At 40.4% G+C, this 19,357-nt stretch overlaps 1 protein-coding gene across 2 annotated transcripts in view; it reads right to left on the bottom strand.

The window, feature by feature from the left end:
- emilin1a (elastin microfibril interfacer 1a) overlaps positions 1–13,457 on the bottom strand; it is a 60,518-nt gene extending 47,061 nt beyond the window's left edge. For both annotated transcript variants that reach the window (XR_012599484.1, XM_074686020.1), the window contains exon 1: positions 13,107–13,457. Coding sequence is in view for 1 of the 2 variants with exons in the window: in XM_074686020.1 (XP_074542121.1) it covers positions 13,107–13,216 (110 nt within the window). In the remaining variant the exon portion in view is untranslated. The remainder of the gene's footprint in view (positions 1–13,106) is intronic.
- Positions 13,458–19,357: the final 5,900 nt, after the last annotated feature.

The raw sequence follows: 19,357 nt of genomic DNA, 5'->3' as shown, positions 1-19,357 counted from the left end.
CTTATGCTGCTGAATCTTTTATATCTGGACATAGCAGAGAACACAAGTTTTCTCGGCGACTCATGGGATATTTAGGTCATGACTTAAATCATGAGGCACATAAAAGCGCTTCTGTAAACAGTGGTAAACAGTGATCATAGGAAGCTCAGATTTGATTTCCTCATGCAACTTTTCCAGCCACTTTTCTATAATGTGTGAGCTATGGGGTGGAACTCCATCACGCGCCATGAGGAGTGATTCAATTTTTTATTATCTTTAAGATCTACTGGGGGAGCTTCAAAGATCAACCGGTCGATCGCAATTGACGGGTTGGTGACCTCTGCTCTAAATTGTTCGTAGGTATGAGTGTGAAAGGTGGTCTGTCTTTGTGTTAGCCCTGTGATTGACTAGTGACCAGTCTAGCATGTACCCTGTGTGATGGCCAGGGCCACACAGGGGTAACTTACCTCCACTTCACACCTCAGTTATTTAACATCACCTTTCCCTTATGTTTGCAATAAACCACTTAGACACGTTAGGTTAGGTTAGGTTAGGTTAGGTTGTTATTTCAGTATTTAATCTTATATTGTTTAAATTTAGCACGCACATTTTCACAATGCAGGATTAGACACATTTCTGTTGCATTAATCATCATTTCTTTGTCTTTGAGTTACCTGGCTGCTGGGGGGGGGGCACTTTCTGGAGTGGAGCAAAAGGCGTGGCCAAGGGCAGCAAATACTTTTATGCTGAATGTCACGGGGGTGATTTAGATGGGTACCGAGTTAGGTACTTTTATAGGTACCGACCGAATTCTGTCAAAAGTACCAGGTATTGATTCACGTAAAATCAAAAGGTACCATGTTTAGGTACCTAAATGTATCCTTGTGACTATGAGAGAGTAGAAGAGTAAGTGATTTTTACCGACACCGATTGCAGGTACCGGGCATTGGTACTGTATTGTTTCAAATGTGAAAGGTACCCATCCCTTGGATTTGGGTTTATGTAGTTTAGTTTTGTATTAGGTTGCGCACAGTGTCTTATTGTTTTCCCCTTGTGTTTAAATTGGTCAAACCATTAGATATGTTGTCCTATTGTGTCATTTTGTTAGGTCTGTTGTTATGCTAACACCTTAAGTTCAGTTAGATTTGAGATATATGAAGTTGACCTCTTTTGTAAGCCGAATTATTATAAACGTCATTTGTACAGTTGATTTTCTTTTTGGGTTAAATAAAAACCCACTTTTTCCAAAGAAAAACTCCTTTGTCGTGTCCTATACAGTTTGGACCCTGACACCCCGCCTCTCGCCCAATGACAGCTGGGATAGGCTCCAGCCACCTGTGACCCTGAGCAGGATAAGCGGTTCAAAAATTAATGAATGAAATATATATATTATCATTATTATATACACATTTTTTTGGCAAAGAATCATTAAAAGCTCCTTTAAGGGATTTTGGCTTGTATGTCTGCATTTACACTGAGGCCTAAAGTCGCATTGAGATTGAGAGCCCTGTTTTCTCCAAGCGGTTCAGTTTGGTTCGTCTTGGCATGGCAAACATTTAGTGGAATTCCCACTGACTAATCCTAGAACAGATCCCCAAATAACCGAGACGAGCCATCCCACTCTTTGGGACCATTCCATTAGGGTGCAAGACTAAACCGATCCAAACCCAGAAGGTGAATCTAGAAACAAAGCAGACCGTTTATTGGTGGAAATAATGATCACTTCCTGTGTGACAACAGCTCCTGTGTTTCTCCTGGCAGCACACTGCCCTCTCTGAAACAAAGCTTGATTGTTCTTTTAAACAACGAGCCACTTGCGGATCACAAAGAAGATGACACGTTTATGCTCTTTGTTTACTATGCCACATTTTTCTTCTTTGTTGGATTTATTTGCGGGGTACACTGTGCCGCACTGCTATGGCATCACGCTATTAATGAGGCTGTTATTGGCATCCATCATCCATGCTGTGTGCCACGAGGGGGCACAGTTGGCTGTGGAAATGCAAAGAGGATCAGGCTTAACCGAGCCAACCCCTACCAAACTGTTCTGATCTAAACCAGACTACTTGGTAGTAACAGGGCTTTCGAAAAATCATGCCACACACATACAGAGAAAAAAAACTGGAAAATTGCACGGCCTTTTCTTAACGCTTTTACTGGGAGGAAAGGACAGAGGATTGAGCAGGAAACTGGAAGAGAGAGGGAGGGGAAATGAGATGCTACAAAGGGAAGCAGGTTGGAAATAATCTTGGCAGTGCATTTGGCGACAGAGGGCTCCTGTGAATCGGACGCACGATTTTAGCACCAAAACTGGCAGCCCTGCACCTGAGCTTCCATGCAAAGCAGTGCAACTGTTTTTCTTATTTTATTACTATGGTAATAATATTATACTGTGTCAAAGACTAGCACATAATATATATTATATAATATGAAATATATATATATATATATATATATATATATATATATATATATATATATATATATATATATATATATATATATATATATAATATGAAGAAATATATATATATATATATATATATATATATATATATATATATATATATATATATATATATATAGCACCAAGTGTCTTTCACAAGCAGAGCGTACCAGGCATACCAGTGTTCCTAAAATCCAGCTCTAAGTCAAACTAAATGTTACAATTTTAAATGTTACAATGACTTGCTATATGACTGCTTCTGTTCCTGATTTAGCTCTGGGCAGGTAGTGTGCAGGTTCTTGTTAAACAACAGAGATGTTGGTGGTGAGAATCAACTATCACAGAAAATTTGGGGGTCTTGGAAGCTGAACAACTTGCTCAGATATGCTGTAAAGCTCTGTTTGTCTGAAAGGAACTTCAGGCTTACTGAGCTCTTACTTAGTGTGAATGAAACTTCTGCACCTGTCTGAGCATCATTTTATGTACCAATAAATGTCTCCTCCTTTTGAAACACCACACACACACACTCACACACACACACACACACACACACACACACACACACACACACACACACACACACACACACACACACACACACAAGGCAGACAGAAAGCTGCAGCCTGAGATCCTAACACACACATACATGTTCATTTTATGGAAGTGCTGCTCTGCATGAGCTCTGAAAAGAACTGTGTACAAACCTGGAACAGTCCTTAAAAAAGCGGCGTTAGAGTGAGTGGGAGGAAGGAGGAAGAGGGAGGGAAAGGCTGGAAGAGAAAGGAAAAGGGATTCAGTGCTTGAACTAAGGGGGCACATAACAGGGCTATTGTTCAAGGATCTTTCATTAAACTTCAAGGCAAGGCTTTGACAGCCACCTGAATGAGTCCACAGAAGGGGGTGTGTCTAATGTTTGAACTGTGACCCAGAGGTCAAGCACCCCTCCAATGTCCTTGCAAAGGCATACTCATGTACACACACCGCAGAGTACACAAACTGTTACAGACAACAGTCAACGCACTTAAGTGCACTTCTGCTTGACTGAGCACATGCTGACAGACAAAGGCAAACACACACACACACACACACACACACACACACACACACACACACACACACACACACACACACACACACACACACACACACACACACACACACACACACACACACACACAGTCCACCATAAATGGTAAAAGCTTATGTGAGCCACAAAAAGCCCAGAGCAGACATCTGAGCATGACGTATCTCAGGCCTTAGGCTGCAGCACACAGCAGTATCACACACACAGACCGTATATCTCCACTACTGCCAGGGTAAACAGTCACAGAAGGGTTTAAACAGTCACACTGTCGCTTCTTGCTGGAACCAGTCCAAGGAAAGTGTGTGCATGCTTGTCTATGTGTGCATGCATGTTTGTTTATGCGTGTGTGTTTGTGTGTGTGTATGGATGTTTGTTTGTGTATGTTTGCGTGTGTGAGTGTGTGTGAGTGTGTGTTTAATATGTGTGTTTGCGCATGTGTGTGAGTGTTTGGGTGTGCATGTTTGACGTGTGTTGGCGAGTGTGTGTATGTGAGTGTGTGGGTGCGTGTTTGGTTGTGTTTGCGTGTTTGTGTGAAAGTGTGGACATTTTTGCTTGTGTGTGCGTTTTTTGAGTGTTTTTGTGTGTGAGTGTGCATTTTTAGTTTGTGTATGTGTATGTGTGTGCGTTTTTTTGTGTGTAAGGAGAATGTGAGTTAAAGTGCAGTGTAGAGACTTGAAAAATGTGTTTGCATTTTTGTGTGTGTGTGTGTGTGTGTGTGTGTGTGTGTGTGTGTGTGTGTGTGTGTGTGTGTGTGTCTCTCTCTCTCCATTTTCCTCTTTCATCGCCCCCCCCTCCTCCTTTCTCTATACTTCTTTCTCCCACTCTCTCTCCTCTATCTATCTTTCTCATACCCCATCCCAGTCTCCTCAGATGTCTGTCTAACATGAGTCTGGTTCTGTCCGAGGTTTCTGCCCATTAAAGGGAAGTTTTTCCTTAAAATTGTAACTTGCTAAATGCTGCAAAGTCCTGTACTCATGGTGGGTGAAGATGAGATCAGACAGATGAGATCTTATCTTGATGTTAAGTTTCTGTTAACAAAATTGTATTAACATTTGCGGGTCTAGACCTGTAATATTTTTAGGGAGTGTCTTGAGACATCGTTTGTTATGATTTGGAGCTATACAAATAAAGATTGACTGATTGATTAAAGGTGCTCCTTCAAAGCCTTAAAATGTTTTTATGTTTTTTTTTGTTAAATTGAGAGTTAAACTTCCATGTGCTGTGGCAGGGATAAAGCTGTCGAAAGAATTCTGTTCTTTTGTCTAAACTAGGGCTGCAACTAATGGTTATTTTTAATGTCGACTAATCTATTGGTTATTTTTTCGATTAGTCCACTTCTCACGATTATTTTGTGCTTTAACCTGATTTGGCCTTTAAAATGCGCAGACCTTTAAAATTCAACCTGTGTGTTCCATTTTCACTGCATTTACTTAGAGTTAGGTCATGTTTGTTTGTCTTTATTTAATCAATGATGACATAAAAATATAAGTACAACACAACACAACACAACACACAGGTAACAAGAAAATTAAGTTGTTGTTCACCGTGTTGGTTGGTAAGATCACTTATTAATGACTTTGGGCTTATTTTCTAATGTTTATTTGCTCATTGGGGCTTGCTGTGCGCTCTCCCGCTGGACTCTCCTAGCTCTTCATAACAACGGATTAAGTTTCGTTTCTCTACATGGGCTACTTCCACTTTGCTCATGCACATGCCGCCCCTCCTCTTCCCCACTGAGTGTTACCTGTGCAGTGTGAGTTTGAGAGTGAGAGCTCCATCCGATAAATGTCCTCTCTTTTAAATAGTTAGGGGAGTTTTGACACTAGTTTGTGACTCAGATCCTGAAAAACTGACTGAGAGCAAAGGAGACTCCCTTAATCACGTAATCAGGCGCTAAACACCAGGAGCTGTCAGGCTATACCAAACTGGAGGTGCAGAGCCTCAGTCAGTGCGTATCCCTGTCGGGGCGCGAAGATTTTTCCTCATTAATATTCCTCATGTATGAACTTAGTGATCTTATCCCATAAAATAATATGTTAACGTGATGAGTTAATGAGTGATAATGATAATGAATGAGATAATGGGTGATAAGTTACAGATTAGCATTATCCCCTGGTATTTGATTTTACCATATGACAACAATAAAAACAATAAAACGACAAATCCACAATTAAAAATTATGTCGATTAATTTTTGATAGTCCACGAGTCAATTATGTCAACTAATCGTTGCAGCCCTAGTCTAAACAAGGTAAAGAAAGCTTTCCACAGTGACTTGCATGCCTGGGGCTATGGTAACGTGGCCACAATGACTCTAAAAAGAGTTTCTTTTCCCACATTTGCATTACGATATGAAATGAGATTTGTTCACTCCTCTAGTTAGCAGAAAATTACACAGCTGAAATGAGTCTTCATGCTTGGTCATTTGTTCATTGAAAGCTTTTCCACACGCCACCCTTAGTTTAAAAGAAACTGATGAGACACTCCAACATTCAGCCATGCATGCAGACAGTTATAGACTGTTACTCTGTGAATGCTACATGTCCACAGTGACAACAGCAACCATTAGTGTCCATTTCAGTCACTTAGAACTCTGGGTAACCACCGTAACCTGCTCTCCTCTGAAAATTCCCCTGACAGCAGCTGAAGATATGGGTACGGACGATCAAGAGGTCGGAGGACCAGATTCAGACCAAACCTACACCTCTTCCTGATGAGCCCCTTATCAAGACCCCTCCCCCTGTTTTACAGCATTTTACACCTCTCTTCTTCCTGCTCTCTTTCTTCCTGCCCTCTTCATCTTCATGATGCTCTGAGAGAGGCTGTGTTGCCTAAGTGCAACAAAGGTTTCCTATCAGAGCATCCAGATCACACAGATGGCAGCAGAACTCCAAACACACTTCCTGTGGGTGGTTCAGTCTTTACTTGAGGGGCAAAATGTGTAAATATGATGCATTTAAAATTTATTAGCTATTATTTACAAATAAATTCCTGATAAGCAATACTAATGAAGGGGGTGGCTCTCTGGGGACTTTATGCTGAAGTTAAACACTAGCATTAAATGATTCATCATGTCAGTTTAAAAATATATCAAATATACATGTCAAATTATTTAAGTGAAAGTGGTACTGCTGGGCCCTACTGCTCTCCCTGGAAAGTATCAAAAAGTTTTTTAATAACCATCATCTCTAAAGGAAAAATCAATAAATAGTCAATTAACAATTAGTCAATACTTATTTACTGTTAACAAACAATGAAATTATAGTTAACAATGTTTGCTAATCATTTGTAATTCTTTAATTAATGCTAAGAGTTTGTTGATGTACAGATTATAACATATCATACATCTTATAAAAAGTTTGTTAAGGATGACCAATTGGGATGGGTATTGATAAGATTCTATTGATACCAATGTCATTATTGATTCTGCTTATCAATCCAATTCTTTATCAATTCCTTCTGCAAATTTGCTCTGTACAAAAAGTAGCTTTACAAGTTTTCTGGGTCAACATTTTACTGAGTTTATGAGTAAATAAATATGAAAATGGTCCCTGGATCTGGCCATAGATAAATAGAAATAAGAAAAAGTTGCACATCACATGCCATTGATATATTGTTTTCTTAAAAGGTATTGTCTCAAGCAGGTCATCTAGTGTCTTGAATAGGTTAAAGCATTATTCTAAATTGTTTGGAACCTTGCCATAGCTATGAAGCCTGCCATGAGCCTGCACATAAATTTTCTTTAATTTGCCTGTTAGTAGTTTCACATTTGACGTTTTCAGTGTTGTTAACAAAGACTAACTGTAATATGTGTCTGTGATGAAAGGAGAAATTATTTTCTGAAGCCGAATTTATACTGATGTATGCTTGGCACTTGCATTTTAGTGCAATTTCCCATATACATTAGCATCAAGCTAGCGCTATTTTGTTCACATCATTTTTGGTAAATAAGGAGGGTTATATCATGTTGAATATATTGAATAGGGATCTCATGTGAGAGAGTAATGATCATTTCTTTGAGTGTTCAGTTCTTTAGTAAAACTTTGAGCTGAAAATCTTGAAACAGAGTTTTCTTGGGAAACATTATCTAACTGTTAGAGCTAAGGTAGCTGTGGTAGATTTGTTGACGTAAGGTCTTGAAGCTCTGGCATAGTGTGAAGAATTGGTAAGGGAATCGTTAAGCTCAAAGGCTAACAATATTGATGAATCAAAACATTTCTTATTGATTCTCAACAGGGACCAGTTTTTGATTCCCATCTCTAACCAAATGATTTATAAACCTTTGAAATGGTTTACAAATAATCTATAAACATTATTTGTTCATGGTTTGCAAATAATTTTAAAGTGTCTTTTGACATTATCTGGATGGTTAATATAAAGGTAGAACTAAAGATTGCAATCCCTTAATAGTACTTCTAAAGCATTTATTTTTACATAGATAATCAATTCTTTATCATTGATAAATGATTGGTTTGTTTGCAATCTACAATCATTATCTGGATGAGTGTTCTAAAGTTTAGGCTGACGTCACACTTTGGTAATGGTTTATTTCTGTAATCATACCAAGTACTTCAATTTTCTCTTAAAAAGTTATCATATAATAAAGATATTACAACTGGTCTGGTCTCATTCCCCAAGCTTTCTGTTTAATTTATGTGTTTATTGTTATTATTTGATTCTTAATATCAATATTATTATTATTATTATTATTATCATCATCATTATTATTATCATTATTATTATTATTATTATTATTATTATTATTATCATTATTATTATTATTATCATTATTATTATTATTATTATTATTATTATTATTATTATTATTATTATTATTATGGTTATTATTATTATAAGCAATGCCACTTGTAAATGTTAACTTAAAGCTATGGTCTACGATCTGAAACCCAGTTTGGCTGATGGGACACATTTGAAAAACGCAGCCTCACTCACCCCTCCCCTCCGTGTTCCAAGATCCCGCCCCCCAGATGGTATCACCCTTCTTCGCCTCCCAACAACACGCCCCCTCCGACAGAGCAAGAAACCGGCCGGCAGAAAATGTAACAAACAAGACAGTCATCCTCCTTGTAACACTCAGTGGTAGCTTTTTCAATTGGACCGGTGCCATCAAAACCATGAATTAGCCGGCGAAGCAGGTCTGGCGTTGCCACTGCCAGCTGATCAGAGCAGAGCCGACTGTGGGCGAGGCTTTACCTTTCTCAGCGTGTCTTCACCAGCTCAGTATACAGTGCTAAAGATGTGTGGCTAACTTATGCTAAAATCTATTGACAGAGCTGACCCGTTCCGACCAGCAGCGTTCAGTCATTAGCCAGTATAGGCTCAGACTAACCAGAGTTTTTCAGCTGACATCTCCCACTGTAGTAAACAAATTCGTTACCTGTTGCGGCAAACAGCTGTTTGCCAGCTGATACGTGAGGTGCAGCCTTGGTTTCCCCCATGACGCGCACAACACACAACCAAACTCCGTCTAAGATTTCTGTGGTTTTTAAGGAAGCAATCACCAGAGCAGGTAGGTACCTTTAATCCACCCTGGAGCGGTCCCAATGGGTTTTTAAGTAGTTTGGCATGAGTTCGGCTACAGTAGTAGTATCTGTAGTAGTATCCACTGTTAAAGCTAATTAGTTTGTGTTTAGCCCTATGTGTAACTGTTGCTGTGAGCGCACCCGTCCTGCTTAGCTGTGTCGAATCAAGCAGGAGGAAAGGAGACGGTAAATGTGAGCAGGTCAGATCAGTTCGGGTTTCTCATCAAGCTATCTACTGAGCTGTGTGTGTACCAAAATCCAAGAGCTGAATGGACAGCCGGTAAGGTCACACTTATTTCTTTTGTGGATACAGCAAGGCACTTATTGTGGTGGTGAGACACTGTGGCGTGGGGGAGAAATGATTGTGATTATGTTGGATCCATGGCCGCTAGTGAGGAAATTAGAGAAAGTGATCATTTTTCCGCCTGAAAGGTCAAACTGAGGGTTTCACTGTTCAACAGAAACTCAGCTGTCTCTGCGTTAGTCTTCAGTCCCAAATCCCTCTGCAGCTTTTTCCACCAGTCCACATTTCTCCAATAATCAGTCTCTGTTGGCACCTGTATCGCTCATAATTCCCCCTTGCTTCAGCCTTTTTCTTGAAACTTTTTCGTTTTCTTCCCTTCCCTGTACAGATTATAAGCAGTAACAGCTTCCTGGTTTCGGTCTCCTCTGGCTCCATGACGCTTCGGTAGCTGAGCAGCTAGCTGACGTGAGAGAGGTCGTGAGGAAGGACGAGGTGGGACCATGGGCATGACGGTGCAAAGCGAGGGAGACAGGGGATTGGATGGACTCACCGAACTGCGCATGCCATGAACGGTTCGGATTAGTCAACTAGTATGCAGCTTTGCAGGGGATATACTGAATAGATTTTTTTCGTTCTTTTTGGTCTTTATGTGGTGTAGATTGGACTATGGGACCATAACAGCCCTATAAACAGTGCTATTAAGATGTACAAAGCTTCCAAATCGTACACCATAGCTTTAAAGGCTCACAAAATATAATAGTTTTTTGTTTTTAATGCTGTTATTGATGCATTAAAAATGTATCTTCTTTAAGTAATACTTTAAAAAAAGTAACCATTTTGAACATGAGCTGCTGCAACTTCACAGTCACACAAATGTTTGTTTTGCAGAGCAATTATCTGGTTACAAAGCAATGTTACTTAAGTCATTCACATAATGTTGATAATTGGTTTATAAACTTTGTTTTGAACATTTGTTTAAAGTTTTTTAAACATCATGTCCAACTTTATAATAACCATCCAAATAATGTTAATAGAGTCTTTATAAAGTATTTACAAACCATGAACAAATATCTGCTCCATGTGTCTCTGTAATGTTTATAGACGTTTTATAAACAACCTCAATGGTTTCTAAATCCTCTGCTCATCCTCAACAAACTCTTTATAAAGTCTATGCAATGTCAATGTGTGCATCAATCAACTGTCAAAATCAATTAAAGAATTACAAATCATTAGCAAACATCCATTCATTCATTTTACTAACTGCTTATCCTGTTCAGGCTTGTAGGTGGCTGGAGCCTATCCCAGCTGTCACTGGGCGAGAGGCAGGGTACACCGTGAAATGGTTTTCAGTCAATCACAGGGCAGATTAGCAAACATTATTAACTATAATTTCATTTATTGTTAACAGAAAAAAAGTATTAACCAATGGATAATTAACTATCTATTTACTCTAATTTACCCTTTAGAGATGATGGTTGTTGTGAAATGTTACCCTTTATTCAGGTTTAGGGTGTGCTTTCATTGCAAAGTTTATTTTACATTACCAAACAGAATCACCATTTGGCTCCATGGTTAACTAGCTGACAGTTGTTGGGGGGAAAAGAAATCTTTTTCTCAAAACGAAAAGAAAAAAACTTCACAGTCTTGAAGATAAAATAAAAAAAAGTTGTGGTTAACAGAATAAAAGAGAGAAGTATTTTTTTTTAGGAGCCCTTCAGCTCAGGAAGGCTCCTAAAACATCAAACAAACAAAGGAAGTACCCTCAAATTGAGGGAAATAAAGCTTTAACTCCTCTTTCAATCCTGGCTAAAGCACAACGGGGTCAGGGTTAGGAAACATTCAGGGCCACTTTGACTCTGAGGCTGCTGGATGAGGATGAGGTCAGGGCTCTGGAAACATCGGGTCAGTTCTTTCACGTCTAAAAACCTGATTTAAAGTGTCTGCCTTTGTGTTAGAAGCACTCTAACCCTAAAGAGGAAAAGGCCTTGTCCAAACTATAGCTACAAAACTGGGAGCACACAACAATAACATGCTGAAGATCAACAGATTCAAGCTCCAGGCCGAAAAAGTAGAAGGGGAATTGAAACTGATTCTTGCCCCCCAAAAACATCAGCAGTCCACCTGTATCTAACCTCAAACACATGACTCTTCCCTCTTTCTCTGCCCCGAGCTAATGTGCTGGATGCAGCTCAGACATTTTGGCACGAGATGTGTTGAAGCGCTCTTGAGCCCTCACATTACAGCCCTGCTGCATGTCTTCAGTTCATTCAACAGCCTCTACCACTTATGGAATACTTCACACATCTGTCAAAACAGATCAGTGGAGTTCATACAGATGTCAGGAGGACAGAGCGTACTGCTGTGGGCCAGCGCATTCTTCTCCCTGAATCCTCACTGTGGAAGTGTGTGTGGTTTGATTGTGTATGTTTGTTACAGGCCAGTCATGCTGACTCCTTCATAGCCTACTGGTTCCAGCAGGGGTAAAGGCACTGAGGGACCCAGACCCTTTCTTCTCCTCTTCAGCACAGTCTGTCTTTTCTCTGGTTGCTTCACTCTGCCTGTTCTCACTTCTAAATCTGTGCTTGTCATCCTGCTTTGTTTCTCCAGCACGTGACCAAATCTTCTGTTGCTTTTACTCAAGCTTCCTTTACATTTGATTTTGTTAGTGAATCAAGATTTTCACTCATCTTTACCTTTATCCCAAGATTTTTATTAAAGAGCATCTGTCACTGAATGTTTTCCTCCATTTCTCTATATTTTACCCAGCATCTCCCTCCCCCAGTCCTCCCATCCACAGCCAACAGCCCAGATCTTCAAGCATCCACACATCCTGACTCAGGCAGCAGTAGTGGCTCTGATGCAAACAAAAACCTGATGGGAGCTCAAATTGCTAGGGATAAGCTCCCTGAAGACTTGTCTGCCTTGCATACACACATATACAGGCTAAGTACAAACACATGCAGGCCTGCAGGCAACACACACCACATGTGAGAGGTACTGACTCTGTCCTTCATTCACTCTGTCATTCTGTTGACACCCCTCTTTTCATGAATATGAGTAAAACACTGAATATCTAGCTTCCAGCTTCTCTTCAGAAAAAAAAAAAAAAAAAAAAAACAGAACAGAACACTTTATCAGTCCTCTTGAAATATGGTGTGCAAAAAGCCCATGGTTCCCATCTGAGCATTTATAAAAAACTCACTCATTGGAGTGATGGATTCCAGTGAAACGCAGCTCAAGCTAAGGGGGCTTTTTCTCTAGGTTCTGCACTCCCTGAGAACTTTTCACTTGGGGCCCTAAAATAGTAAATATCTATAATCCCAAATAAGCCCTGTCCAACTTTCAGCTCCCTGAATCCTCACACTCCTCCACCAAAACACATAACCCCCCCCCCCCCCCCCCCCCCAGGATGCAATTAAAAAAAAGCATTTCCCATAAAATGAAAACTTACAGAATGTTTTCATCTGGAACCCTGATTTCATTATGTCATTGTATGGAGTCATAAAGGTGAATAAGTAACCAACATTAGCCCCATTTTATGGGATTTTGCACATCCACATTACAACTCTAGATTCGCGATTAGTCGTTTATACCATTAATATAGATAACTGTTCCGGTTTAAACCATTCAGTGCTTGTTCAAAAGGTGCACTGAGAGACCCCTAAGACCTCAATTTGAGAACCACACGACCACTCGCACTGTCAATAAGTGCTTCACCCTCTTGTCTTTATAAGAGGGGTGACGAACCAAAGCAAATAACCAAAAGAGCCACGGGTGTTTACGCAGGAGTGCGCGCTCCCGTTGATCCTACCTGTGTCTGCTGGCCGCCCTCTGCCCCGCCTGGATAGTGGACTCAGAATACCCAAGACCCCAACAAACAGGAATTAGCATCAAGGCTAGAAGACAAAACGCCGTCTCCATCCTCAGGTCCAGATTTAGATCAAGGTCATTTAGCCTCAAAGTTTATCGAAGAAAAGTCACCAGTCGACGATTCGTTATCCTCAGTGACACGCTGTCAGCAAGTAATGGTCCATGTCTCCACAGGGTGAGAGGGTCCCCCAAACGGTGCTCAGTCCAGTCAAGTGTATATCAAAGTATTGAGTAAAGCCACGGAGTCACAGAGCTGCGCGTCTCTGCTCTGCGCCGCTCGGGAGCAACATGAGGAAAGTTTCCTGTCGCAGCTCTAAAGGGCAGCCCGAGCCCCCCACCCCTCTGCCAGTGTGAGTATGTCCTTCTTCCCCTCCCTCTGCCTCTCATGCGAGTTTCCTCTTAGTTTCTGGAAACTCAAGTTTTGACTATTAACTGAAACTAATTCATCAGTATTATTAAAAGGGCTGTGAGGAGTTTCCAATGGTTCCTTTGAAAAAAGGCTCCCTTCTAGATATATGCCTGATCGTAATCCACACTTTAAAATAAGATTATAAACACCAATGTAGCAGGTTACTGGTTATTTAAAAATCTTACTTCTTAGCTTCTCTATCAGGTTGGGTAGGACCAGATTGATTTGCGGCACATCTGAGTCTCTATGACAACACCGTGCCAGCTGACGAAGTTTAGCAGTGAGAAAAAAGCTCTGTGGCACCGTTAAAATCAGAATCAGAATCAGAATGAGCTTTATTCGCCATGTATTTCCAGAATACCAGGAATTTGACTTCAGTTAAAGCTGCTCTCTCTTTGTACACTGTAAAAAGGGAATCTCTAGTCTAGTTGAAGAGATGTAATTTTTCAAATCAATCCAACTCAAAATTTTAAGTTAAGGTTTCCAATGTATTTTTGCGGATCATGTCAACTTGAAATTCTGCGTTGGTACAACTTAAAAAAACAAAATAGTTGAACCAACTTAAATGAATTGCTTCAATTGGTCACACCTAAATAAATTAAGTTCTTTGAAATGAAATGAACAAGTTCATTTAAGACAACTTAATAAGTCAAATAAACTAAATATTTTAATTCTCCTCAAATCAACATTTTGCATCAGTCCAACTTAAAGTTTTCAGTTGTTTTAACTCAATAATCTGCAACCCCAAAAGGAAAACCGTGGATAAGGAGGGAACACTGTGGATATGAGACTCTGCTGCACATTAAGATACATGCAGGGACAGTATGTCTGTGCTCCATGGCATGGACCAGCTAGCTGTCTATGGGCTACTGCGCTGGCTGGCTGGCTGCGTTCCACAGCATAGACTGCTTGTCTTGGCTGCCTGGCTGCCTGGCTGCCTGGCTGTGCTCTGTGGCATAGGCTGCTTGTCTTGGCTGCCTGCCTGTGCTCGATGGCAGTGAGGGCTCCAAATACTCTCTCAGTAAAGGAAAATCGAATATAACTGAAGACAAAACCCAGTTTGTCATTTCTGATCATAATTGTAGCCCATCATTGCATCTCATTTATTATTACTCTTAAAGGTACACAGTCCAGGCTACAGGGCACAGACAGCAGGTCCATGCCATGTGGAGCATAGAAAGCCTGTGCTCTTAGCAGTTCAACATTTTGATGTACAGCTGGGTCTAATATCCACTGCATTCCCTCCTCACTCACGGTTTGAAGTCAGTTTGAGTCAATTCAATAGGCTGTAATGTAAACTTTACAAGTAGGCATAAAGCAAACTCAACTTAAGACTATTGGTCAGATTTACTAACTTTTTTTGTGCAATTGTTTTCCTAGATTCTTGTAAGTAAGCTCAACTTGTCACATTTTTACAGTGTAAGTATAAAAACACCTTTAAATAATCGCTTTAAATAATTTACGACAGTGTACATGAGACGCCGGCCAGAAGGTGGTGAGGCAGAAAAATTAAAACAGATCCTCGCATCTTTAAGTAGATTTCCCGAAAACCTAAATGAAACCAAAACTCAGACACCAGACAGGCTGCACATCCCACCGTCAACTGGGCCTTTCCCCTTCCTCAATATTTCCTAATTGTTTATTGTTTTTGTGTTTCTCTTTTAGCTGTTTTACTCAAGGCTTTCAGTGGCGTAAGCTCCGGTCTCTCATAAACTGATGTGTTGAAGCGTGAGGTGGGATGTCCCTAAAGCTCAAAAAGTGCTTGCAGTATACTACAAAGCAGTCACTGAGTCTAAGAGCTGACTCAGTCATCTTTGGTCCACATTAATATCTGTCTAAGTTTGGCTCCCAAGCAACGATGCTGTTTATTTCAGTGATTTAAGGCAACAGAGCGAGAGCCCGTGAGAAAACTGGAAGCATGGTGCCCTTGATACTGCTTTTCATGAAAGAACAACTTTTTTTTTTTTTTTTTTGTGTGTGTGTGTGTGTGTGTGTGTGTGTGTGTGTGTGTGTGTGTGTGTGTGTGTGTGTATGTGTGTGTTTTGTTTTGTTTTTTTACCACCTTTCAAAGTAAAAGTTGCATCAGCTGCTCCAACATATACTCTGTGCTGTCACCACTTCACTTTAAAGGGAAAGAAATCCTTCAGTCTGACCATTTTATGTTAGCAGTACTTCCTTCATACAATTTGGAGGCTGTTGGATTAAATCACACACACACACACACACACACACACACACACACACACACACACACACACACACACACACACACACACACACACACACACACACACACACACACACAGTGCATATTAACAGCTCCTTATCTGTCAGCTGATGTTGAGGTGTGATTGCTGCTCTTCTCCCACAGCAGAGACAGACTCTGACTCCATGACACCATGACTCCATGCCATGATTAACATAGGGCTCCATCTCCCCTTCCACCTCTTCACCACCACTATCTGTTTCCAAAATTAGCATGAATGCTTAAAGCTAAAAATAGATGTGTACAATCTGAGCTGCTCCCTGGTCAGTGAGACATCACCCCAAACCCTGTCAGTGTATTTTCAGTGAATTGGAGGAGTTTCCTCATTTGGACACATTTTTTACCCCTTTTTAATCCGTGTCCCTTAACGCATTCCCTTTCTTCATTTGCATCTTTGTAAGAACTTTTGGCTGGGATTATTTTCATTCCTTGAGTCCTCATCGCTCTTAGCTCTTTTTCTACAGTTTTACTCACTAGAACCCATCCATCCCATCCAGACCCTTGCCTCTCCTCCAGTCCAGCGCTGCCTCGGTGGAATGCCCGGCTCAGCAGTCCTCCCCTCAGTCGACTAATGAGATCAACTCTCCCAGCTGCTCTGTCACAGACTGACTCCCCACTAAGAACAAGAGGGTACTGAACACTTACTGCTGCTCTCCAATCATGTCAGCCATCCTCAGATTGTTAATCAATGAACAAGATCCCTCTAACGGACCTGTCTGGCCTTCCTTTTACAAGAGAATAATTTAAAAAAATTTCATGAACATTTGTTTTGTAATAAAGTTTGTTTTCTAATAAAAACATGTCATACAATAATTTAATTATGAAATAACATGTTCAATGTTATTTGCTACTTCAAATTGATTAGATCTTTTTGAAATAAAAAAGAAAGACCATTGTAAGTTTTAAATATTTACTGAAAGAATATAAATATCACAGTCAGCCAAAACAACAAAATACACACAAATGAAAAATCTTTATTGTTGTATTGTACATGCAATATCAGCATTTATAGAGTAATCAGAATCAGAATCAGAATACTTTATTGATTCCCCAAGGGGAAAATTTTATTTCAGTTACATCCCTTTCAAGACATATAAGAAAACAAACATGGGGAAAATACAGAAATGAGATGAGACCTAGGAGCTGCCAGCCACCCAGCGCCCCTTTGCTATAGATAAGAAATTACAACATTGGGAGAGGAGAGGAAAAAAAAGGTCAATTTCAGGCTATATCCCAGAGGGGGCGCAGCCTCCTCGGGTGCTCACACACTGCCATCTACAGCTGAACTGTAACAGAGCCAAAGAAGACGCTGAGTCCAAGGTTGTGTGTGTGCCATGTGAGTTCATGTGTGTGTACGTGTAAGCCCATGGACTTTATCCCCACCAGACTCAACACTCCCCGCCGTCTGATGGTGTCCGTGGAGACGACCTCAAAGAGTTCTGAACCAGAGACAAGTTCACAGGAGGGATGTGGGGGATGGGAGGGGACTGTGTTTTTATTTTGCTTGATCACCAATAAAAACACTAGGATACACTGGTTTATTAGTTATACAAACTATATCAGAAGTAAATTTATGCTATACCCATTTTCAGAATCCTTTGGTTGGTTACAGACTCTTGATTTTGCAAAGTTTAGGGATTGTGCACAAATAATCAGATTCAAAACCTTATTCGGTGAAGTGGTTGCTAGACAGCTAGCAAGCTATAACACAGAGGAGAGCCCCCCAAAAAAGTTGTCTATCCATTCAGATTTACATGTTTTCTTTGTTTCTAACACCAGGAAAAGTGAACTATGAATACTACACCATATTTTGGACCAAGCAGCAACCTCTGGTCTTAAGAATATGTGACAATACAAAAGTACTAAAATCTGCTGTTTCTCGAGTGTCGGCTTGAGGCTGGCTCCGGAAGTACCAGAAGTCACATACACACCAAGCCCAAAAAAAGCCATTTTCAAAGCAGAAATAAACCTACTTACAGCCTTGTTCAACAAGCGACTCCTGTCTGAGTCTCAACACACACTGTATGGGCATAAATGTTTTCTAATTCGGCATTTCAGAGGGCATTAAGATCGCAAGCTCGCCCGATCCGAGGCGCAGCTCAGGTCATGTGACTGACAGGCGCCCAATAGCTGTACACGAAGCCCTTGCCACTACCAGTATGGCTGCAATATCTAATGTGCTTCATTTTCTGTTTCAGAAACAGACGGGTGACGTCAGGGAAACCAAGTCCATGTTTTATACAGTCTATGTTTTGGACACATTTCATGATCTTATCACTGCTACCAAGCCTTGTTTTTCTTCATCTTTTCAGGAAAACACTGAAGCAAAAGCATTTGCCAAGAACGTGTTGGTTAATCAAGAACTAAAGTCAAGGGCTCAAAGACAATCATTCATCTTTATCTTTTCAGGAAAACGTGTATATGTGTAAGGTTGCTTTGTGTTTTGTGTGCATGCTGAGCCACATGTGTATGTAAAGCCACGTCCAAGATGATTTACTCCAACGTTATTTTGCACCCATTAGAAGCACAGTGAAATACAATGAGCTGTTAGCAGAAAGTGGAAAAGCATCATCATTTCTTTGATGGAGACTGTTGCGTGGGGCACCAGGAGGACTTAACAACAGCAGAGGTTAATTTGGAGGTCATTCTTCTTCCTAGTAGATGAATAAAATATTGAAAAATAGAGATTTAACCTCCTAAAGTAGTGACTGTTTATCCAAAGGGGGCACACCAAATGTTGAGGGAATCTGTGCAGAAGGAGGTAATTCTATAAATACAGAGAATAAAGAACTAGTCATTATCCTCAGGATGGTAAAAGTCCTGACGATCAAGCTAGATTATTAACGTTCATGTCATTCATTTAGATGACTAACTGGCTGGCTGTCAGGTTGATGGTAGCATCCCATGGTCGAAAAATATTAGGGCCAATCCCAATTGTCATTCTCACCCCTTCCCCTTCATCTTACCCCTTCTAATTGACCCTCTGTTTTAAGGGCTAAGGGGGAGGGGTTAAAACATATGTCTAAAAAAACAGATGCCACTCGATTCCTGCTATGTCATACGCTCACTGGCTGTTGTAGGCAAAGCTACTATTTATTCACTTCCAAACAACATTAAGGTATTCAAAAGCTATATTATGTAGCTTATGAAAACCCTAATGTTCACCTTTCATAGCTTATGTAGCTAATGCAGCTCCTGAATGCAGCTCAGCTGTCTAATCATTCATGAAATGCTGTTCATTGTAGTGAAGTCTGTTTGCTGTGAATGTGTCACCCCAGTGTGACATCGGTGTAGCTATTATAAGATGTAGCTGTAGCTGTCAATATAGCAGATCATTATGACGAGCCATTTCAAAATAAAACCAACGATTCAAAACATGGCTAATAGTAATGTGAAGTACCAAAAGATTGTATATCTGATAAAAAAAATAAACATATCACAGAAAATTTGTCACTACATGTGCACATGCAAAACCAAGGTCTGCTAAGGCCACACGTAGCTGGGTATTTTCACAAAC

Source organism: Halichoeres trimaculatus, unplaced genomic scaffold, assembly GCF_033239565.1.
Source record: "Halichoeres trimaculatus isolate MK-OKI-2021-1 unplaced genomic scaffold, fHalTri1.1 fHalTri1_scaffold_13, whole genome shotgun sequence".
In the NCBI taxonomy this organism is placed as follows: domain Eukaryota; kingdom Metazoa; phylum Chordata; class Actinopteri; order Labriformes; family Labridae; genus Halichoeres; species Halichoeres trimaculatus.
The sequence above is the reverse complement of the archived record's forward strand: the minus strand, read 5'-3'. Positions and strand labels throughout refer to the sequence as shown.